Below are 25,281 nucleotides of genomic sequence, written 5' to 3'. Positions count from 1 at the left end.
CACATGAACTCACCATTTCTAAAGGAAGTTTAATCAAAATAAATCAATTGCCATAGAAAAAAGAACCTAGAAACTACCTTAGCCAAAATACATTTGAACTTTTCACTACGTAGAGAGTTACGGCAGCCAATAGCCAAGCCTAGTTCAAAGGAAGGTAAGGAAAAAAAGAAAACATTCTACATAATGACTACAAAATCATAAAATAAAAAAAAATAGCCTAACTATACACAAAGGCAAAAAAAAACAAGTTGAAGATGCCTATGGTCCAGAATACAATACATAGTTCAACAAGTCATTCTATTATCAGTGTAGTTACCATGGATGAACACCACGCAGGGACAGCAGGAATGACCAGCTATGCCCAGAGTTGAACAAGAGGAGAAGAAGTCAGATTGCCTGTGGGATTTTCTAGTGCTTTTAATTATCTCAAGGTTCTCTTTGAAACAAAAGCCCATCTTGTTAACAATATTCTTTTCCTGATGCTGTATGACTGCAAGTCATGAAATAGCATAAAGTTGAGAGAAGAAAAATTGAAGGTCACCCAAAAGGCAAGGGAGAGGCTCATGGAGGGCATGAGAGAGACAGCTTCTAGGATGTCATCAGACCAATGTCTGGAAAAGAAAGATGGGCCAGTCACATAGACTAGACCGCCTGTTTTCCATTGGTATTCATGAAATTTCATGAAACTGAGAGCAAAGCCTACAGAATAATTCAGTGACTGACTACCTGTGGGAGATTTATGAGAGGAAATTATACCAAACATATAGGTATAGATGGCCTGCTACCTGCATCATAGGAGGGTAAACTTACATTAATGTGGTCACAGGTCTATCAGCCAAACCTTGAATACTTAGAAAAACTGGCACAGTTGTTGTTTTATGGCAATTTTCTCTGATAAAGACCTTATTTCTCAATTATATAGGAAACTGAGTCACATTTATAAAAATAAGAGTCATCCCCCAATTGATATATTATCAAAAGATATGAACAGGAAGTTTTCAAAGGAAGAAATCAAAGCAATTTATGGTCATGAAAAAATACTCTAAATCACTATTGATTAAAAAAATGCAAATTAAAACAACTCTGAGGTATCACCTCACAACTATCAGAAATGACAAACGCTTGAAGGGAGGAAGGAAAATAGGTACACTAATAAGCTGTCAGTGGAGTTATGAATTGGCCCAACCATTTTGGAGAACAATTGGAACTATATCCAAAACACATTAAAACTACTACTAGATCTATACCCTAAATAGATTTTTTAAAAAAGGAAAGGGGCTTATATGTACAAAAATATTACAGCAGCTCTTTTTGTGGTGGCAAAGAATTGGATATTGAGGGGATGCTCTTCATTTGGGGAATGGCTGAACAAGTTGTGGCATATGATTGTGATGGAATACTATTGTGCTGTGACAAATGACAAGAGTGGTGATTTCTGGGTGGACGAAGCATGGAGATAGCAATATGAAATGATGCAAAGTGAAGTGAGAAGAAATGAAAGCTCATTGTGCACAATAACAACAATGTTGTAATGATGATCAACTGCAAAGCACTTGGCTACTCTAATCAATACAATGATCCAAGATAATTCCAAAGGACTCGTGATGAGAAAATGCTGTCCTCTTCCAGAGAGAAAACTCAACTCTAAGTGCAAACTGAGGTATAGCTTCCTTTCTTCCTTCCTTCCTTTCTTTTTCTTTCCTTCCTTCCTTCCTTTCTCTCTCTCTCTCTCTCTCTCTCTCTCTCTCTCTCTCTCTCTCTCTCCTTCCTTTATTCCTTCCTTCCTTTTTTCTTTCTTTCCTTCCTTTTTTATAATATGGCTAACATGGAAATTTTTACATTATTTCACGTGTATAATTAATTGATATCATTTTGCTTGCCTTCTCAGTGGGTGACGGAGGGGTGGGAGGGAAGGAGAGAATCTGGAACTCAAAATTTAAAAAAAGAATGTTTAAAATAAACAATAAAATTTTTAAAAAGGATTACTACATCAGGCACTCTGATAAGTTCTATATGTAAAGCATATAAGAATAAAGTGTTTCAAATGAGTGTTATAGAATGTTATAGAGTCTAGAAAAAGCAAAGGTCAATTGTAATTAAAGTGTTCTGGGAAGGTTTAATAAAGGAGGTAACATTCCTCTTAGATTGTTAGTCTCAATAGTTACTTAAAATTTAAACAAAGTGGAAATCAAATAATTACACTACTATGTAAGACCCTTAAAGACTCTTTTTATGGGATATCTTGGATTTTCTCCACTTGACAACATCAATAATGACTATATGGCCAAAGCCAGGGCAGGTTTTAGCCCAGGGAAATGCCATCACCATAATCCCTCTCATTTATTCAACAAGTAGAGAGTGGCCAATGATACCTTTTTAAAAAAAAATTGAACATTATATTTTTATTTCATTTTACCTATTTTGAGATTGAGTCCCCCTATTGTATTCAGGCTGGACTTGCGATGGACATTGACAGGCCCCAAGAATTGAAGTTTTGACCTGCTCTATTTTTCCATCATGGACCATTTCACTCATTGTTAGGTAGTTTGGTGGCCCTCCACTCACAGGAGTTCACAGTATTAGTGTAGGACCTAGTGTAGATACTGGATCAACTTTAGCCCAGAATTCCTGAGCTCAAACAATCCACCATCCTAAACCTCATCTCCCCCTAATAGCAAGGGGAACATTGACACCCAACTACACTTTCTATCAATTGCCACATGTATTGTAATAAATATAAATGATACATGTTATTGTATGTATGTTTATATGTCATGTTAAGCATTTCTATATTATTATGGATAATAACTTGCAGAAATTGCTTTGTAAGTCACCATCACTACATAGGTACCAAATTGTTCTTTTTAATGAAGATGCAAACTTTCTGGAAATCCTTAAAGAATTTTATTTTAATGTCCATTATAATCACATATCTTGGTGTCAGAAGACCTAGTATGGAATCCCAGATATGGCACTTATTGTGTGACCTCAGATAAGTCATTTAAATTCTCTGACCTCTAGTTTCCTCATTTATAAAATACAATTAATAATATTTACATTTTCTGCTTGATAGAGTTGTAACAAAAACACTTTTTAAACCTTAGAGCACCATGTAAATGTGAAAGAATTATTATTATTTTAATCATGCTTAATCATTTGGCCTAAAAGCTTACATGATGCCTGTTGGTAGTTGTGAGGATCAAATGAGATAACATATATAAGATACTTTGAAAACTCTAAAGTCCTATAAGTTAGCTGTTGTTATTTAAATAAATATCATTAGTACTAATTTATGTCATATAATCATGCTGATTATGTGACCAATATTAATTTTGTCTATTTTAATTACATATTATCTGTTAATTCATTTTATATAATAATATTTACATTGTTATTAATATTATTTCTCTTCATCTTTCTGCTTTCCACTTTGGAAGGCTAAGGAAATTAAGCAATCTAATTCAACTCATTTATTGAGTGTCTACTGTCATGAACAATGCTAGATGCTAGTGATAAAAAGTCAAAATGGAAAAGTCCTTGCCTTCAAGGAGCTTACATTCTACTGTAAGAAAATTGGATTACACAGATAAATAAACATAAAATATATACACTGTAGTCAGTTGGCACAGTGGAAAGACACAAAACCTGAGTTCAAATTCAACTTGACTTAATAGCTATGTGATCCTAGGCAAGCCACTTAACCTCTGTATTCCTCAGTTTCCTCAATTGGAAAATATGGATAGCATTGGCATCTACCTCCCAGGGTTACGTGAGGATCAAATGCGATAATATTTGTAAAGTGCTTAGCACAGTGACTAGAACATAGTAGATACTTAATAAATCTTTATTCCCTTTCCCCAAATTTGGGATGATAGAGTACTAAACACTAGAAACATCAGGGGAAAGCCTGTGTAGGAGGTAGCAATGAAACTGAGCCCTGAAAGGGAGTCTGGTGATTCCAAGAGTCAGAATATAAGTATCTTCCAGGAAATTGCATGAAGTTTCTCAGAAACACTCAGAAAAAAATGGAAAATGAAAGAAAAATTATTAAAATAGCTATACTATAGGACTTTCAGGTTTACAATGTGCTTTGAATATGTATCTCATTTGATAGAATTTATCTTCTACTTTATGTTTCAATTACATTTTCTGCTGTGATTTCCTTTCAACAATGGACATGTAACAATCTATGCATAAGCCATATACTTGGAGAATTTTTCTGAGAACATTTAAAGGATCAGCAAGTCTTTCTCTGTTGGCCCTAAAGCAACCTCTAAATCTACTACTGAGAGTGTCAAGATGTCAGGGAAAATACAGAATGGGCCACTTAGGGCACTTTTTCTGAAGAATCATAACAATAATATATAGTGTCATTATTAAGACATTAGAAAGAGCACAGAATGATGAAGTGGATCTGCCTTCAGTATCAGAAAGACCCAGGTTCAAGTCCTGCCTGATACAGGCTGGCTCTGTGGCCCTAGTCAAGTCATATAACTTCTCAAAGCTCTAAGTAATTCTCTAGGATGTAAGTTGCAGAGAAATGACAGAGCTATATGGATAGGAGTTTTCTTTCCTAACAGTGCCCCAAACAAATGATATTACAAGCATAGTTATTCCATCCTCTCTTTTACATGGATGTTCCATGATCTAACTCTACAGAAAACCAAAGAACCCTAGCTCAAGTGCCTAATTATATAAAATAAAAAGTGTCAACTAATGGATCCCTCCCCTACCCCCAATAGAAAACTAGTTCCTCAAGGATATGGAGTGGTTTTGTTTTTATCTTTCTATCCCCCAAACCTAGTATCCCCCTCTTAATAAATACTTCTGGAATGGAGGAGACACTAATTGACTTCTCTAGTGAGATGCCACAGAAATCTCACCTTGGTTTGGCTATTTAGCATTTTTAATTCATGACTTGAAGGATACAAAAATCAAAAGGACAGCTAATACAGTGGATGGAAGAATCGAGATCTCAAAAATGTTTCCATAAGCAGTGGACTAAAGCTGATCACATAGAACTTAGAAATGATGTAAAGTCTTGTAACATATGTTTAAAAGTTCAGCTTCACAAGCGCAGGATGTGGGAGAAGTCTCCTGAAGCAGCTTTACCAAATGCTAACTGAAACACCAGAAACTCCCTTTAGGTTTTTCCCTTCCCTTAATGACCTCATTGTAATAGTTTAGAAGACATTTGACATTGCATTATGGATGCGATTGATAACACATGGCGGAAAACGTGTGCTACTGAATTGCTAACTTGGTGATTATCATGAGTAGTTACTAATCAAATGATCTAATTTTAAAGAACCTCACAAACAGGATTTCCAAATTCAAAGAAATTCTAAAGGACCCTTAATCAGTGAGCTGCTTCTATGGCCTCAACCACAGAGGGGTCACGCATACATAAGGTTAGTGTTTTAAACTATACTGTATTTGTATTTGTTGAAAACTAATATATTCTCTCTCTTTGTCTCTCTGCTCTCCTATAGAAACAGCAGAAGGAAGATGAGAATATCTGAAAATAACCACTAAGTAGGAGTACTTGTATCTCATAGGGATATCTTCCCTCAACCCACTTCTCCCAATGTTTGGTTCTGGCTAAGGGTTAAATTTTTCCTAACCTTGAGCCTACATTCTACTCTTTGCAATTCTCATTCATTGTTTCTTATGCTATCCTCTGAGACCATATAGAACAAATACAGTTCCTCCTCCAGGTGATAGTATACAAAATACTTATAAATAGCTATTGTGTACATACATGTTTTCTCTTCTCTAGGCTAAACAAACCCCAGCACCTTCAACTAGTCGACCCACATATGACACAGATTCTAGGACAATCATCATCCTGGTTGCCCTCTTCTGGTCACTGTCTAGCTCATCATTGTCTTTATTAAACAGTGGTGTCCAGAAATAAATAAACATAATACTCCAGATGAAGTCTCACAAGGGTAGAATACATGGGGACCCATCACCTCCTTAGTCCTCGACCACACTCCTATTAAGATGGCACAAGATCACATTAACTTTTTTGGCTACAATATCAAACAATTAACTCATATCAAGCTTGGAGGCCACTAAAATCTCAATATCTTGTCCAAAACAACCATTGTTTATACACGTTACACCCATCTTATAGATATGGAGCTGTTTGTTTTTACACAAGGACAAAGAGTTTATATTTATCCTTAATGAATTTCATATTATTAGATTTAGCTCAATGTTCACCTGTCAAGATCCTTCTGGAACCCAATTCTCTCATGTGCTATCTTAGATGTCCCTCCAAGATTTGTGTGATCACCAAATTTCATGAGTATATCTTCAATAACTTTATCCAATTCATTGATAAAAACTTAAATAACACCAAGCATAGATCACTGGGACTACTCCTCTGAAGACTTCCTGTCACATTGACATCAAATTATTAAGTTACTCTTTGAGAAGGGCCATCCAGACAGTTCTAAATTGATCTGATTACATTATCTAATCCATACCTTGTCATTTTCTCTAAAGGAATAGCATGAGATATTTTATTAACATCTTTGCTAAAATCTATGCAAACTATAGCCACACTATTTTCCTCATCTACCAGTTTAGCAATTCTGTCTTTTTTAAAAAGGAAAAAGAAAAAAAAATGAAATAAGATTAATCTCCTATTCTTTATGAAGCTATATTGGCTCCTTGTAATCACTATTCCCTTTCTGGATGTTTGTGCTCTAGATTTTTGCTAGGAATCAAAATCAGTTTATAAACTCTATTCTGTTCCTTTTTTAAATTGAGACAATATTTATTCTATTTTATTTTTTGGCAATACCTTTTGGTATTTGGTAGCTAGAATAAAGTGTTGGATCTAGAGTCAGGAAGACCAGAGAGCAAATCCTGCCTCAAAAACTAACTAACTTTGTGGCCCTAAGTAAATCTCTTAACCTCCCAGTGCCTCATTTTCCTCAGCTATAAAATAAAGATAATGATAGCACCTGCCACCTGGTGCTGTTAAAAAGATAAAATGAGATAATACCTACAAAGTTGTCTTCAAAACTTGAGTGCTACATAGATCCTAGCTATTGTTATAGGCAGTTAAGTAACATAGTGGATAGTGAACTGGGCCTGGAGTTAAGAACATCTGATTTTAAATCCAGCTTCAGACACTTGCTAGAATCGTTACTTTTGACAAGGCAATTAAACTCTATTCTCCTCAGTTTCCTTAACTATAAAATGAGGATAATAGCACCCACTTCTCAGGATTGTTGTGAGGAGCAAATGAGAATATTTGTACTATTTTCATTCCTAAATGAGAATATTTATATTATCTTCATTCTTAAAGGAGAATATTTGGAAAGTGTTTGGCATAGCACCTGGAATATAGTAAGAGTTACAAAAATGCTAGGTAGTGGTAGTAGTGGTACTGGTGGTGGTGGCAGTAGTAGTAGTAGTAGTGGTAGTAGTGGTGGTAGTAGTAGTAATAGTGGTGGTAGTAGTAGTAGTAGTATCTTTCAAAGATCACTGAATATGACAGCAGTCACATCCATCAATTCTTTTGCTGCACAGATACCTCCCTCATTTAGGCCCTCATAACCTCTTGCCTGGACTTTCGCAACAGACTTCTAATCTTCCTTCCTTCCTCATGACTCTTTCCACTCCAACGTACCTCCTCTACACAGCTGAAATAATGGTTTTCCTAATGCTTATGTGTGACTTTATCATCAATCCCCACCCACTCCCCCATACTCAAACACCACTGGCTCCCTGGTACTTATAGGATCAACTATAAAGTCTTTTGTCAAGCATTTCAAGCTCTTTGCCACTAGGGCACTTCTTGTCTTCCCAGTATTCTTACACATGATTCTCTTTCATTCGTTGTATAGCCTAGCCAGAATGAACCAATTGCTTTTAGTCACATACCACACTCCATCTCCAGTCTCCAAGCTTTTGACAAAATGCTCTTATTCCTCACCTCTGCCTCCTAGAATCCCTCGCTTTCTTTAAGAATAGGTCAAAGACCATCTCCTACAGGAGGCCTTTCCCAGTCCCATCAGCTACTAGTGCCTTCCCCACTAGGGTCACCTTCCATTTTCTACATGTATTAATATGTTCTCTTCCCCAGTAGAAGTTAAGCTCCTTGAGAACAGGGATTATTTTAGATTTGTCTTTGTACGCCCCAGCACTTGGCACTATACCTGTCATACATAATAAGCATTTAATAACTGCTTGTTGTTTGACTCATGTCACCCTTAATGTTATTTTCCAGTTTCAGCTCATTCTGAGCTTGAGAGCTCCTGATCCTAGGAGACTAGCCTCAAGTCATCCTTTATATTCATCCCATTTTCCTCCCTTGGGCTTTAATCTCTTGAATGTGTTGCTGTTGTTTTACTTCAGTGTAGATGAAGAGATCCCTGAGCACACTGTGTCACCTTTGTATTCAAAGGAACTACATAATGGAAGAATTGGACAGTTCATACACTGTCTTAAGAAGACAATCTTAAAGTCTGCTTAAGAGGTAATGACTATTCCAGAGCACAGAAATTTTTTCAAAGCTTCTATTACTTACAGAGCATTTTCCAAGTTGTGTTAGTTAAATAAATTGCATCTTCAATCAGAAGTTAATGTTTACTACATAATGATATTACTGTTTCTCCAGTTAAGAATTATTGAATAAAATTTTTAAAAACCTCCTCAAAACCCAGCCTCTTGATTGACATCTTGGAGAACGTTATAGTGTTTGATTATTATACCACACATTGTATTGAAGCAATGCTTGGTATTAAATTGTGGTTTAGCTTAAAATGCAGGAAGAAACATTAGTCTGGATTTTTTGGAAACTTAAGAATTTAATTTCACTCAACAAAGTTCTCCTCCTATTGGCATTATGACAATTAAAATGCACAGTTTCAGAAAACAAACCAAATGCTCAAAAAGTTTTAAAACTAAAGGGCCTGTCTTTGTACACTGGTAGAAATAAAATCACCAATGTTTATCAAATGTGTACTTGATTATGTGAGAATTCAATGTTATAGCTACATACACTAATGGAGTAATGACAAGAAAACTTTTATTATCATTAAAATCAATTATGATACACCCCTGCAATTCTACTTTTAATTATTCTTATTCTGATCAGTTTCATGGTCTAGAGAGGGCCACATGACCCTATGTCCTACGCTAAACCCTTTGGGTTAGGAACATTAAATAAACTATCTTTGAAAACAGACACCCTCATGTAGTTCCTGGGCAGATTCCAATCTCCTACAGTTGCCTTCCTGTCCCTGAGCTCTGATTCCACACCCCCATCTTCTTCTCAGCAGTCCTAACTCATCACTTCACCACTGTACAGTGAATGGGGAGTGGCAAAGCTGTTTTTGGAATTCAGCACCAAACTCTATGCCATTTCTCTTCTCATTCCCAAGTAATGCTAGCACTTTAGGACAGTAGATGAGTATTCTTTAAATTAATGTGCCTAAGGCTCTAGTAGCACCTGAGACACAGTGGAGGTGTCCACACCTGTAAAGTGAAGAATTGAGGCAACTAGAAAAATGTACTCTTAAAACATTCTATTAACAAAAATTTCCAGATGAGGAGGAAATATTCTTTGTTTCCCTTTAACTGTCTAAAACATTTCTGTAATTCTCTAATTTCAATTATTGAAACAGACCATTATTTTCAGAAACTATTTAAAAAGATCTTTGTCCAGATATGTGAACTGCTGCTATTCACAGAACCAGAAAAGACCTTAAAGATCACCTAATCTATTGATTAATCACAAAATATTTTAAATTCTATGCTGGAAAATCATTCACAACAAAAGTCAATGACAGTAGAGAAAAGAGACTATATAATAAATGCTAGTAATAATACTATTAACTCTGGGGCCTTGGTAGAATAGGTTTAATCCCTATTACATATAGCTCTGTATTCTCAAGTAATATAGATGGAGAACAGGGCCCATTATTATATAATTCATCAGAAATAAATATATGTATTTTCACTGGGTATTTCCAAAGAGCACCATGATGTTGATGGTGAGCTCTTCCAGATGTTATAATTTATGGAAGATATCATGTTAACAGCATCAAGCAGAGGAGTAAAAAAGGGCCTGCTTCCTCAATTAAATCCTTGGTTCTTCATAAACCGTGGTTTTGCCAATCACACATTTAAAAAAAAATTGATGAATTCTATCTATTGTCCAGATCACAACATACATTTTGATGAGCAATCCATTGAGTTCATCCAACAGTTGTATGTTTGAATCTTGTCTTCTGAATTACATGCATGTCTTTGTATGTGTATGTATGTGTGTGAAGAAGAAGCAGCAGGGCACAGTGGACTAGCCTGGGAGTCAGAAAGATATGGATTCACATAGTGTGTTTGACACAAACTGGCTGTGTATGGCTATATGACCCTGGGTCAATCATTTAACTTCTCAGTGCCCCCAAACAATTCTCTAAGACTACAACTCAGAACAAATTCAGACCTGTCTTGGCAGAAGAATTTTCTGCACTGGGAGTTTCTTCTGGGTATAGTGGCAAGATGTAGATGAGGATGACTAGAGATGGCTCTGAAGGCAGTGGGAGACCATGGCCTTTTTATTCTGGTCAGCATGGGTAAGAACTAAAGTTCCTCTACAACTCAGTATATATGTTTTTGTTTTTCAGAGTAACTGTTGCTAAATAATTTATCACTTTTTAGTCTACCTGGTAATAAGCTTCTCTGAACTTGACTATGCTGGTACTCAGACAACAAATACACAATCCATCATCATGCCAATACTTTATGCCTTTCTAGCCGGGTAAAACCTGTCAGAGCTTTGTTCTGTTGGCATAGCTTTAGAGAATCTGGGGTCACTTGTCATGATTACTAGGGATAAGCATAGGACTTCAGTGGAGGCAAGAGAACTAGAAAGATATTGCTTATTTATATTCCTTTCTGAAGCACCAAATTCACTACATAAAACATCTGATTTTATTGTCAAGATATTCTAATTAGATTGATATCCAGTTCCCAGGTCCTATTAGGGTGTTCCCTCCTATAAACCTTCAGTCAATCTACCAACAAACAAACATTTATTGATTAATACATGACAGGCAATGTGTTAAAGGCTATGGATACAAAATAAAAACAAAAATACTGCCTGCCTTCAAAGAGCTTACCATCTAGGTAGTGTGGAGGCACACTCCATACCTCAGTAAAAGACCATCAAAGATAGGAATTTCTTCATTTACAACATATCTCTAAGTGTGACTGTCCAGGCTTTCTGTAGTTTAGTTTCCAAATCCTGATTCTTCCATCATCTGTACCATCTGGTTTGGGCTACTGCTCTTAATACAGTTTCCATTCTGCTCAGTTACTACCACACTCTCAGCATTGGCATTTCCTCTCCCAGCAGTGAAGAAGCCTATACTGACCTCACAAGAATTCCAGCTTCAACCTCACTGAAAGATAATGCCTTCCTAGTTGTTAAGCAATTATCTTCTACCATGCAGTTGCACATATTTCACAGTAGAGCTGCCCAAGCTCCCCAAAGAGCTGATTTTGAGAGGCACAGTGCAATCGCTAAGATTTCCTACATCATATGTGTGTATGTATACTGAATTTGACTAAATCTGCCATATCGTCAGGCTCAGCATATTATAATTCATAGAATTTATAGCTGAAAGGGATAATAGAATCATAGATCATTGATATATAGCTAGAAGAGACATTATAAGGAAGGGAATAAACATTAATATAGAGCCTATGTGTCAAGCACTGTGCAAAGCACTTTTACAAAACTTTTTTTGTAACAAACAGTAAATTTTACAAAGGTAATCAAGTACCATCCCCTTGTGTATGTATCTATATCTACCTGAGAGAGAGAGAAAGGAAAAGGGGGGGGGGGGGGGAGAGAGAGAGAGAGAGAGAGAGAGAGAGAGAGAGAGAGAGAGAGAGAGAGAGAGAGAGAGAGAGAGAGAGAGAGAGAATGAGAATGAGAATGGTAGTGGTACAGTGAATGATAGTGTGCTAGGACTAGTGTCAGTAAGACCTGAGTTCAAATCCATCCTTGGACACTTACCAGCCTGTGAGCCTGGGAAAGCCACTTAACATCTGTCTGCCTCAGTTTTTTCATTTGTAAAATGGAGATAATACATATATCTACCTCCTAGGGTTGTTGTGAGGATCAAATGAGATAATATTTGTAAAGCACTTAGCAGAGTGGCTGGAACATAGTAGGTGTCTAATAAATGCTTGTTTCTTTCCTTTCCCCTCTTTATCACAAATAGGGAAACAGGTCCAAAGCAGTTAAATGACTTGGCCCATACTTACAAATAGGAGATTCAAGAGAGATTCAAACTCACGTCACTGGATATACTGATTTTTAGACTACACTACCACGGCTGAATGTAGTTGGTAAGCTTTTTCTGGCCAAGGGAAATAATATATGCATCTGAATGACAGCTATAATTCATGTTAGAAGGGAAAGAACCACAGACAGGGAGTAAATTGAAGGGCTGTTTTGAATTCATTCCTGACTGCCTGTTGGGAAATTTGTTCCTCATGCCATTCCTTAAAGTAGGCACATCACTCCAATTTTAAAGATGAGTTAAGTAAGATTTAGTGATTTGCCTAAGATGACAAGTGTCAGAGGTAAGACTTAAGAAAAACTCATATAATTTTTTCTGGTGTCTTAGCATATTACAGTTTCTTTCCCAAAGAGTAGGTAATGCCACTAATTCAATATTCAAGGTTGTGAATGATTAGAGAAAAATAAAGGTCTCAGTCCCTAGCAATGCCATCAAAGGACAGTGTCCCTTTCATAATGGGTGGTTGTCATGATATCTGGTCTTAGGTGACTCAAGGAATCAGCTGTAGGCCTTTAAGACAATACATAAGTATTACATGAAAAAGAATCATGGCATTTACTTTTTTAATTTCATATCATTACTGATTTCAGTCATAATATTGAAAATAACATACACTGTGACTGTGGTTTACTTAAAATGAGAGTAAGTAGGACTGAAGTAAGATAAACACAAATGTATGTCATCACCATTCATTATACACAGACTAATCCTTTCAAGGCATCCTGGTGTGATGATAGTGTCTCTATCACATAATTTGTATCTAAGTGGATCACTGTGAATTTCAATATCTTGATATCCTTATAGAGTATTGCGTAATAAACAGCTAGATGACACAGTGGATAGAAGGCTAGACCTAGAGTCAGGAAGATGAGCAAAAATTGAACAGCAGACACTTTGCTGTGTAACTCTTCTCAAGTCACTTAACCTTTGTCTGCCTCAGTCTCCTTATCTGTAAAACGGGGACATTAATAGCACCTATCTCCCAGGGTTGTTGTAAGGATAAAATGAGATAATACTTGTAAAGATTTATATAAATGCTAGCAATTATAATTCATATTATTACACAAAAGACAAATTCCTACCACCAGATATGCTTTATGGTTCCTTGTAATTTCATTAGAAGTTATCTAAAAGTAGTAGAATTTGCTTTAATGTTTCATTTGGCCTGTCGTACTTTATGGCTGACCCCTTAGATAAGTAATAGCATCCACTGTAGCAGGGACTTAAGCCATTGGTTTGGTTCAGTTGAATAGCAAAGTAGTAGCCAAAATGCTCATTTTTTCAATGTCTTTAAAATGATACTCTGTACTAATCTCAAAAAATTTTAAAGTCATCCCAAACGACAGTGACTAATAGCCACAAGATATATTTTTTTCTCACTAGAAATATTTGTACTACTGTTTGGTAATGTAATTAAATAACAGAAAAATAGAAATGTGGTATATGTGTTTATTACTAATAATGTCTTCAGGATAAAAACATGGAAAATAATCCTGAATAGAACATAAAGATTCTTATTTTATTTTTTTGGATTGGATCTGATACATTTGTTATAGGGAACAATCAATGAGGAAAATGACTCTATCAATATAGGTCAACACGTGCTCTGCAACCTAAAGTCATTAGATTTTTTTAACCGTGATTGTGATTGTATCAAGGTAGGGAGCTCCCAATGAAGGACTTGTTCTACCAATGTAGGTCAACATCTTCTCCATCTCTTCTCTTAGAGGGGCGCCTTGGGCACCAAGGGAAAGACTAGCTCTTGGAAATGCATGAGGTTGAATGATAGGCTAAAAAGGGCTTACTCAGGGTCACATAGTCAGTACATGCCAGCGGTAGGTCTTAAAATCAGATCTTTCTGACTCCAAGGCTGTCTATGATAATAGAATGCTTCTCAAAGTTTATATTATATATTATTAGTACATGTAAAAGTAAAAATATATATAAATATAGTATATTTAAAGATTAACATGTACCTTTGAATAGCAAATAAAACAATGTAAATAAAGCACTTTGCAAACCAGAAAGCATCAAGTTATTAAAGTAATTAATAATAATAGCAATAACAAATAGCATTAAAGTGTTTTACATGTGTTATCATATTTGGTCTCACAACAACTCTGTGAGATAGATACTAATATAATTCCCATTTTACATATGAAGAAACAAGGCTGGGAGAGAAGCCCAGGGTCACACAGTTAGCAAGTGCTTGAGGCAAAATTAGAACTCAGTTCTTCCTTACTCCAAGTCCAGTACTCTATCTGCTACTTTGATTATATCACTATGATTACATAACACACTAACATAAATGAACATAGTCACATTTATACACGATAAATCTTGGACTGCCTCGGCCTGAGATAATCTTGCTCTGGGAGTTCCATCTACCAATGAAGATTTCTACCATCTTTGATGACAGGATCATAGTTTTAGGGTTTTTGATGGGACCTTAGAGGTCATTAATTCAGCACCCCTGTGGGATAATAGGTCTAGAACTGGAAGACACCTCAAAAACTTCCTAGTCAAATCTATTTGTTTTATGGCTGAAGAAACTGAGTCACAGGAAGGTCAAATGAGTTAAGAAGGAGAGAATTTGAACCCAGGTGATCTAACTTTGAAGCAGGATTTTTTTCTCTGTACCACACTTTACAGATGAGGAACCTGAGACCTAGAAAAGTTAAATGTCTTGCCCAAGATCTCACAGGTAGTAATTGTCAAAAATAGGATTCAAGCATGGATGTTCTGATTTAGTAGATAAGTTTTAGGGAGCTAAATAAATGACTTGGTCAAGGTCACAGAGCTAGTGTTAGAGATGGGGTTTGACTCCAAATAGTCTTCCTGATTCTAAGCCCAATTTATTATATACTAGCTCTCTCACACATATGTGTGTATACATATATGTACATGTATACATGTATATATAGTATGTATATATACACACATTATGTGTATGTGTACATACATATACAAGTGTATGTATCTGGGTATGGTATTATGAGACAAATCTAGACCATTACTACTTACATATCTATATATTTTTTAGTCTTTGAATTAACTTTCGAATTTACTTTAAGAATTTCAAATTAGTCATTTATTGATCTTAGTCATTTATTCACCATGTTATCCATAGCTATTTTTGGTTTTGTTTCTTTTCCTCTTTTCATTTGCTGCCTTTTAGCAAAACAATAATTTTGGAGGCCATCCAATTCAGGGTAGTCAGTGCTATATGAAAAACTATTTTCCAGATGAAGAAAGCTAGAGGAATTCTCTCATCTGATTCTTCTTTAAAGAAGGAGTGGATGAAGAAAAAGAATTGCATATAGATCCTTTTAAGGGGATCATGATGAGGGTGTCTTTAGCTCTCCATCTTTCCCTACTCCATATTAACTAGATGTCACCTGGACAGTTGACTGGTAGGAGATGGAAAAAGGCAGCCAGCCAGCCGGCCAGCCAGCCAGCCAGCTAGCTGCCTAGTGACTAAAGAGGCAAGAACTACTGCTGAATTTGTTCTCGTTTCTTTGAAGTAGATGGACCAGAACCAGCATCATCTCACAAAGGGAAAAGTGTCAGCCAGCCTTGAAACAGTAAACTTGTCTGGTTAGAGGAACTTCATTAAAAAGAGGAAAGGGGGAGGATAAGGCCACATACTGCGTTAATACCTAGAGTTTTCTGTTCTCTGTAACATCTGGATACAGAAAGAATTTAAGAACATTTTGTCCACTCTCCCATTAGATGTGGCTGGCACTCTTCTGGTCATCATTCTAATATAAAAATCTGCATATGGGAAGAAATCTAACTACCTCTCAGAGCTCAAGGATCATTGAAGTCCGGATGTCAGTTTACTAGTCAGACAGAGGAAGCTTCCTCTGACACTCTCTGTACTGTACAAGTTTTATGAATAGAGACCTTCATTTGCCTGTACTGTACAAAGCCATTCAAAAGCAATGAAATTTGGTCAAAATAAGAAAGAAATACTTTTTTTAAGGAAAAAAGGAGGGTTTGAAAGGATTGCAAAAGATGATTGTGCTAAAGTACTTTTACACAGGTTTGTTTTAGTTCTCAATTGTCCAGTCACATTTAAGCAGGTCTCTTACTGTGAAATATGATAACCTTTCTTTTCTCTGTGTTCTTTCTCTTAAATTAATGGCACTGTCTCTAATTCCATACACAGCAAGCAAAGAGTTTAGTTTACTAGATAACACCAGGTCTGGTAATCGGCCAATGGCAAAAGAAGCACTAGCCAAAAGAAGTAGTAGGCCAAAGACTTCACCTGAGAAATTGGTTTTTTTTCTGTCTTTTTTAGCTCTTTTAGAAAATATTAATAATCATGTTGAGTTCTATCACTGCTAAAAACAGGAGTTTGGGGGAGTGGAGAATTAATTACGCCACAGATAGCCAGAATTGTCATGTTTTTCATGTAGCTGAAATAAATATCTTTAGAGCTGACTGTTCATGAAGTTGTAATTCAGATGCATTCTAAAACAGCAGGAGGCTTTCAAAAACACTAAGGTTTGGATGAAATCATAAGTTACAATTAGAAGAAAATTTCTCAACCTTGGGCTACTACTTGATATCTGTTTAGCTGTCCACTAACAGGGAGTTCTAAAGTTCTGCCATTCTGTGTGATAGCATGGAGGGAACACAGCATCCCTTTAGAAATTTTGCATATACTTTTCTTACCTAAGGAAAAAAATGCTATGGTCAAAATGAAAAGTGTCATTTCCTCTCACCACTCTCTACCTCAGGTCATGTTTCCCCAATGGGAAATAAGTGAAGGGTAAGAGTAAAAATGAAAGCCAAACTTGAAAAATGGCTATTTGTCTATGTCCCATGTAGCCCCTGGACTCCCCCCTGGGCCCTTCATAGTTGAAAGATTATTAGATGTGTAACTAGCAGAGATCCAGGTTTGAATCCTGCTTTGAAACTTATGGGACTACATTACCTTGGGCAAGTAAGTCACTTAGCTTCTCTATGCCTCAGTTTCCCTATCTATAAAATGGGGAAAAATAAAACAAGTAATACCTACTTCAGAGAGGTGTCATGAGGAAAAAAATAAGATAATTATGCAAAGTTCTTTCCAAATGTTAAGGGTCTATAGAAATGCCAGCTGTTATTGTTGCAATCAATCAACAAGCAATTATTAATTGGATTGGGGATACAATTATGAAATGACTTTTGAGAATAATAATTCTCATCATGATTTCCTTCTCTTCTGGAATTTTGCCCCTTACTGTGATAATAACACATGCATCATGGATGACTACTTATTTTTTTAGTACTTATTATAGTTCCTTTATATGACTGAATTATCTGACATCTTTAGGTATAAACATTAGCTACTCCTCTTTGAGACCTTATACTTAGTTCTAAGGATAATGAGGTTGTTACTTTCAGCTGAAAAGTCACCAATGGTGAAAATACTGGCTCTTGGAAATGCATTTCCTGTAAAATACTGTGATACTAAAAAATTAGAGGCTAATTCCTTCTATTATCATTTCCTCCAAATCCCATAACAGGAAACATTCTCTAAAAGCTGGCCATCATCGGTGTTATAAATAATGTGATATTCTATTGAGTCAGGGTAAGTTAAAAAGTCCTGAATAAATTAAACATCCATCAGCCCTTAAGTTGACAAGGAGACCTACATACCATTCCCTCCATGTATTCTGGATGGATTCCTTTAGTCCCTAAGAATCTGACCCATGTTGGATCTCACATAACAGTTCACTTAAGACCTTTCTGATACATGTAGTATAATATAATATACTTAGCCATCTCTGTGAATTACCCCCTTATAAGACTAAGTTTCACAAAGGTCCGAATCAGGTCTTGACCTAAACTTTGAATGTCACCAAGTGCTTCACACAGTGCACACATAATACAGTTAATAAATATCTACTTAGCTGAATACATTCATCATCTTAAAACATCTTATCTAACTATAAGGGAGATATTGAAACTAACTGCATATTATATATTGGATCTAAGATTATTAGCAAATATATGAGTAAACACAATAAAATACTTTCTATTTAGTTGTCTTACAATCTTTTATAGGCAGCTAGGTGGCCCAGTGGATAGAGTACCAGTCCTGGAGTTAGGAAGAACCAAGTTCAAATCTGGCCTCAGATACTTACTAGCTGTGTGATCCTAGGCAAGTTGCTTAATTCTGTTTGCCTCAGTTTCCTCATCTGTAAAATGAGCTGGAGAAGTATCTTTGCCAAGAAAACCCCAAATGGGGTCATGAGGAGTTGGACAAAACTGAAATGACTAAACAACAACAATAAGCACAACCTTTTAGAAACACAATGATAGATATGTTAAAAATTGGTAGATATATTGAAATTCTACTTAGAAAAAAGTGGCTATATGAATGATTCTAAAATAGCCTTGGTCTTCATTTTTATGGTTCCCACATTTTTGTTAGATGTTGGGCCTTGCTTTGTCTTCTTAAAATAGGAAACTCTCTTAAACTAAATACAAATTGAGTTAAGATTTGAGCATCCAACTAAATTATAGACATAAAGATACACACACATATATATACATGTACAAGGACCTTTCAGATATGCTGTTTACAAAACTTGAATATTGGTCTCATAGTTTCTAGCTTTAAAAGAATAAAGGATATCAGAGATCATGTAAGAAAGCATTTATTAAGTACCTGTTATTTGCTATGTCCTATACTAAGAGCTTTACAAATACTATCCCATTTGATTCTCACAACCACCTTGAGGAGCAGGTGCTATTATTATCCCAATTATAGATTGTCAAGTGACTGACATTTTACATAAGTCAAGTGGCTTACACAGGACTGCACAACTAGTAAGTTCTGGAGGACAGAATCCTAGTCAGGCCTTCCTGACTTCTGGCCCAGATCTCTGTCCTTTGTGCCACTTAGCTGCCTATCATCAAATCTAATCCCCTCATTTTATAGAAGAAGAAAATGAGACCAGAGACATTCAGTAATTTGCCTAAAGTAACACAGGTGTCATGTGATAGACCTGGAATTTAAACACCAGTCCTTTTTTCCGTGTAAGTTACAAAGATAATGCAAATAGACATTTTCCCAAATTTCATAGGATGCTAAGATCATAATTTTATAACTGGAAGGGATCTAACTCCATCATTTGATAGAGGAAATAATATGATGATAATAATAACAATAACAGTAACTAAGAATAGTGAATATATCATTTTAGGGTTTGCAGAGCACTTTACCAATATTTCATTTTATCCTTACAGTCAAGGGAGATAGTTGCTATTATTATTCCCACTTTATAGATGAGGAAACTGAGGTAGAAAGAAATTAAGTGACTTTCCCAGGATCACTCAGCTAGTACTAGGATCCAACTCAATTCAGCCTGACTCCAGGTCCACTGAATCACCTGGACAGGAGAAGTTAAATGACTTTCCCAAAGCCACACAAGCAATAGGTGATTGAGGGTGGAAATGCATCTAGGTCTGATTCTTAGTTTCGCCCTCCACCATACTGTCTCCTCATCTGTACAATATAGGTATTGGGCTATTTAACCTTTTTGCATTTTATATATATATATATATATTTCTCTAAATGAATCAAACCTTTTCATTAAATTGCATACTTTAACCCAGCATTTAAAACCTGATTTTTAATAGTATTTCAGATACCTATCTGTGTTTAACTAAGTCAATGGGGAAAAAAAGCTCATTTTCTCATCTCAACATCCAAAAGGCAAATCTCTTCTCTTTGAAAGACTGCTTTTTACAGCATAGCCCATGTCTCCCAAGCCTGAGTTAATTTGAGTGAGCTCATTATTACTAACTAGGCAGCACCTCAGTAAATTAACCAGTGTTAAGAGCATTTTTTTCCTCAGAAAAGGAGAGAGCTTTCCTGAGAAAAGAAAGCCAACTTCTTAGTCTTTTTTGGCAGATAGAAATCCTAACCCCCAATCTGAAAAGGAGTCATGTTTGCCTCAGTGTATTTTAGGGATAGCTTAGCTGTAACAATGTTGTGGTTTTTCTATTTTAACTGTAGCCTTGCTGGAATCAAACTATTTGGTCAAAGTTAATTAAATAATTTCTAGCCAATATGTATGGATATGTTTATATATAATTGATGTTTATTAGGTTTCATATTTTTCTCAACACTCATTTTGCACAACATTTATTAAAAAGGATTCATGGTGCTTTGCACATAGTAGATTCTCAGTACTTGTGGCTTTTGCTTAATCTAAAATGAAGTACTAAGGTATCAAATAATGAATCATATCAGACTACAAATATTTAGCTTGAGCTCAATGACAGGACATTTCAGGGTAAAATGACCTATGTTATGTTTATATGTCTATATTTATTCCATTGAACTTAACTGTGCCAATCTATACAACTGTGCAGAAATATCCTTCAAATAGGCAGCCAGTTTGGTTTCATTTCTCTGGTATAATAAGACCTTGTCAATTTGTGGTTTGGAAGAAGAAAATGCTGGGAAAGAGGCAGTATGAATGTCCTCTAGTATATATGGCATTGATAACTTGAAGTATGATCATAATCTTAACTGCATTCTTTTAAGGAAACTCCTGAAACTCTTTTAGTAAGATCAGAACATATGTGTGTGTGTGTGTGTGTGTGTGTGTATATATATATATATATATATACACATACATACATATATATATATATATATACACACACATAGATATGTGTGTATGTGTGTGTATGGAGAGAGATCTATCTATATTATATATACGTATATATGTAATAGATATATTTAGATATATATCCTGAAGAAGACAGGACCATTTCACCTGCTGATCCCTGGGACTCAAAAATAAATGTTCAGCAAGAACAACTAAGATTTGTGCATAGATTTGGAAAGAAAATTCCCATAAATTTGATAAGCTTAGCTCTTCATTTGTTTTTCATTTGAATGAATTATAGTTCATAACTGTCTAACCTCTGAATATTATCATTCCAATAAAGAAGGAAGTGACTCAGCCCTATTATTTTCCATTAATATTGAATGATCAATTTAACTCTAAGATATATGAAAAATGAAATAGTCTAAACTTGACATAAAGAATGATATAATAAATACAAAACCCACTCATACATTATTTTAAAAGTATAGACTGGATTCAATTGAAAATCAGGAACAAAATTTCCCATTTTCTAAAAAGGACACATATACATCCATCCGTGTGTGTGTATATATATATATATATATATACATACATACATACATATATATATGTATGTATATGTATATATACGAAGAGAAAAGTGACAAAAACTAATTGTGTGTGTGTATAATTTATGAATCATTACTGTAACTTCACCCACATTGCTTTACCAAAAAATAAAAAAATAAAACTAGCTCTTAGTATAAGTAAATACCAGGAGGGACTTTAGTATTCTGAAAGTAAGTATGGCCGTGTTAAAAAAAAAATCCCTAAAAATGATGGAATAACAAATTATAAAGTAAAAGAATTAGTGACAAGTAAATTAGAACTAAAATTATTAACCTTATACCATGCCTTCCCCATCCATCTCTTTTCCCCAGACCTTTCTACCATAGTGTAAGGAACCTTGGGTTCCTAAGGAACACTTTTTAAAAAACCAACTCTTGCTCTTACACAGGGAACTCTTCTAAATGTTTTTTTTTTAATTTTCAAATACAAAAAAGAAAACAATACAACAGTTTAAAAAAAGGTCCATATAAGTTATAAGAAGATATCCACTGTTCTAAAATTTCCTCAAGTTTAGCTACCAGGTTCCCTACAATGATGCTGTCACAGTGTTTCTATTAAAAGTTGGTGTACAGTTCTACCATTTTGACTTGAGCTAACCCAAAGGCTAACATTAGCATTGCCCACCAGGGTGTCTATCCTTTCACCAACAGTGGTTTACTTTTTCATTCCTATTTATTTGGTAAATGCGGTTCAGACATTAATGGCTACTTTCTGTTATCTTTGAATATTTTTTTTTAAAAAGGGATGTCTGACTAAAAGATTGTGACTAGGTAAGTGTAAAGTACATACACTATTTTAGGCAATTAGTAACTAGTAACTCTGGAAAATCAATAGAAAAGTCATACAAAAAACCACTAAACTATTATGTTAACTTCAAGACATTTCATCCAGTGACAGCTAGAATGCCCACTAAATCTGAACCCTGTAATTTTCTATTTCTTGAGTTGATTTGCTGTGTAAAAACAGGAATGTTCCACCCCTTTTAATAAATTCCTTACTGAGATTGTAGCCAGGAGGTGTTTCTATACATAGGTAAATAGGAAAAGCAGGGAGGAAAGATGAGAAGGACTTTGGAAAACCAATTTTCATTCTAATCTTAGAACTTGACAAAGAAAATGAAATCGAAATAGAATAAATAAGCACATATGTCTTCAGTTTAACTGTCCCTGAATTCACACAAAGATGGGGCCAGAGCTTACGCTTCAGCTTTGCTTTTACAGGGGGGAAAAAGGCTTGGTAGCTTGCTTTCATGAAATCTTTCTTTTTAATCAAAGGTTGTAATTTGTGGTATCCTAGGCCACATGTTGGGATGGGGAGTGGGAGGGAAAAGATCTGTCGCGAATGCTTTAGTTGAGTCCTAGTACCCTCCAATATCACTCCCCTTAGACTGATTCGGTGAGAGCTCATTTACAGGGGTAGACGCCTCAACCCTAATTGGTAAATAAAACCAGCAGGGGGCAGAGCTGCTAACTTCTTTGACAGTATCCAACTGATGACCAGGTACACAAAGCCCAAAAGGAAACTTTGACGGTCCGAGCTGCTAAAATTTTCTCCATTACGTTTATTGCTGAAAATGTGGCACGATGATCACTAAGTCTCTTCAGTTTTTGTAAAATTCCTTTGGAAGATCCCAAGTCTCTCTAGCTGGCCAAAAGTTGGATTCACCAAAGCCCACTTTCTTTTAACTTCAGAGGAGTGATACACAACCCTGCATAGTAACCAAGTGAAGTCGGGGGCAATAAACCAGATCATGTGTTCATGTATGACTGTATGTACATGCATATATATGCATACATACGTATACACGTGTGTGTTTACACACACATATGCAGAGCTACATTTCACGTCTGTTTTAGGGAGTGCAGACGCGGCATCTCCAGGAGCCCAACTGCTGGGCATTGCTTGCTGGAGGGCAACAGTATTACAGCCAAGACGCTCTGCCAGGATCCCAGGTTTCTGCTGGAGCCTTGAAATCCGAGTTTCAGTTGGGGATCCTACACGTGCTTCTTCTCCCTCCTCCAGATTTGTGGGCAAGGGCAGCCCTCCTGGCTCATCCTTCTCCCTCTTCATCCTTCTACCCTTCTCGGGACCTTTCTCTACCACCACCCCTCCCAAAAGTTGGGATTGCTGCCTTTACTATCTGCTCTCTACTGGGATCAGCTCTCACTTAACTCCACATGAGAAACTGAACCCTGCTAGCCATGTCCAAGGACACCTAACGGACCACTCCTGCCAGGGAAAAGGCGGGGAGCTGGGGAGGGGGCTGGGCAAGTGAGGGGGAGGGACATAGCTCTAGCTTCCTTCTGCATAGACAAGACTGAAGTGTTCTGAGTAGGTCCTGTCACTGAATTGTTGGTTTTGCCACGTAGGAACTTTCCCCCTACCTCTCCTCCTCCCCCTCACCACCCTAGTGTACCCCCTCCCCTTCACTAGTCACTCATGCTTCCCTGCCCCCTCACCCCCAGCCCCAATTTCCTGCTGAATTTCATTATTTTCAGAGAGAAGTGCACCTCCAATATTGGAGATTAGGAGTATGAGGGTGATGGTCTAATTAATAGAAGAGGGAAGAGGATCCTAAAGTTTTTGATTGGGCAATATTCTGTCTAGGACTCTAAGTTTTGTTTGTTTGAAGAAATCCTTTCTAACAAGAATCCTGTAAAATCATTTCCACTTACATTTTCACTAAATATCAGCTTCCTGAATCTGGAGGAGCCTGAATACCCACTTCTTCAGTCTTCACCTGTCTTACATCACCAAATGGCAACACTTTCCTTACTTCGTTCGAGACAGGGAAAGTTGTCAAGGTCCAGTCTAAAGTCTCTCTGTGTCTGTGTCTGTGTGTGTGTCCGTGTGTGTGTCCGTCTGTCTGTCTGTCTGTCTCTCTCTCTCTCTCTCTCTCTCTCTCTCACACACACACACACACACACACACACACGAGTTTTATTTTAAATTATCTTCAGCTTGAACCTGCGTCAAAGTGTTCAAAGGAACACGTCCTGAAATAAAAGCTTCACCCCACTCTGTTGCGTCCCTGAGGCGGGCTCTCTGCCTTTCAAAGCACCTAGAGATTTGAAATGCTCATCCCTAGGTGGAGACAGCTGGGTTGAAAAGTAAGCAAGTAGCATCCCGGCTAGTTGCCTGACAGCTCTTTCTTTGCTTCATATTCCTCCTTTCTCCTGTACTCCCCTTCGCTCTCCCCACCCCCAATCCCATTTGATGCCCTCCAGCCCCAGCTCTGCACTTACCGGGGCAGCAGCTACAATACAGCTCAGTTTGAGGAGGAGAGGAAGAAAGAGCCATATCCCACCCCGCCCCCCAAATCCCCTTCTGTCTCTTACCTCCTCTGACCTCTGCAGCGTGGAAGATGAAAGTTATTACGACGAAGGTGGTTATCGTGGAGTCCCAAAGCCACCTTTTCGTTTTCCACCTTGTGGACCAACGCTCCATCTCCTGAATCGCTCAGGGTCCACAACTGTAACCTGCACCCACAAAACTGCAATTTTCTACCCACTTCGTCCCTTCCACCTATCCCCAGGGATGATTGCTACACAGCCATTAGGGAGGGAGAGGAAAAATAATGCCAAAAAAATTTTTGGGTGGGAGGCGCTAGTTGGTGGTGGTAGTTTCTTTCCTTGTCTGTCTTTTCTTTTTCTTCTCCCTCTCCAATGAATGGCCAGGCTAAGTCAGGTCCCTCTGATCCGTCCTCCTCGGTGCCC

The 25,281-nt window shown here is 36.6% G+C and overlaps 1 protein-coding gene across 3 annotated transcripts in view; it reads right to left on the bottom strand.

Moving 5' to 3' along the window:
• Positions 1–25,012, bottom strand: part of COL11A1 (collagen type XI alpha 1 chain) — a 280,750-nt gene extending 255,738 nt beyond the window's left edge. For all 3 annotated transcript variants that reach the window (XM_036766931.1, XM_036766932.1, XM_036766933.1), the window contains exon 1: positions 24,904–25,012. In XM_036766931.1, the coding sequence (XP_036622826.1) occupies positions 24,904–25,012 (109 nt within the window). The remainder of the gene's footprint in view (positions 1–24,903) is intronic.
• Positions 25,013–25,281: the final 269 nt, after the last annotated feature.

Source organism: Trichosurus vulpecula, chromosome 7, assembly GCF_011100635.1.
Source record: "Trichosurus vulpecula isolate mTriVul1 chromosome 7, mTriVul1.pri, whole genome shotgun sequence".
Taxonomy (NCBI): Eukaryota; Metazoa; Chordata; class Mammalia; order Diprotodontia; family Phalangeridae; genus Trichosurus; species Trichosurus vulpecula.
The sequence above is the reverse complement of the archived record's forward strand: the minus strand, read 5'-3'. Positions and strand labels throughout refer to the sequence as shown.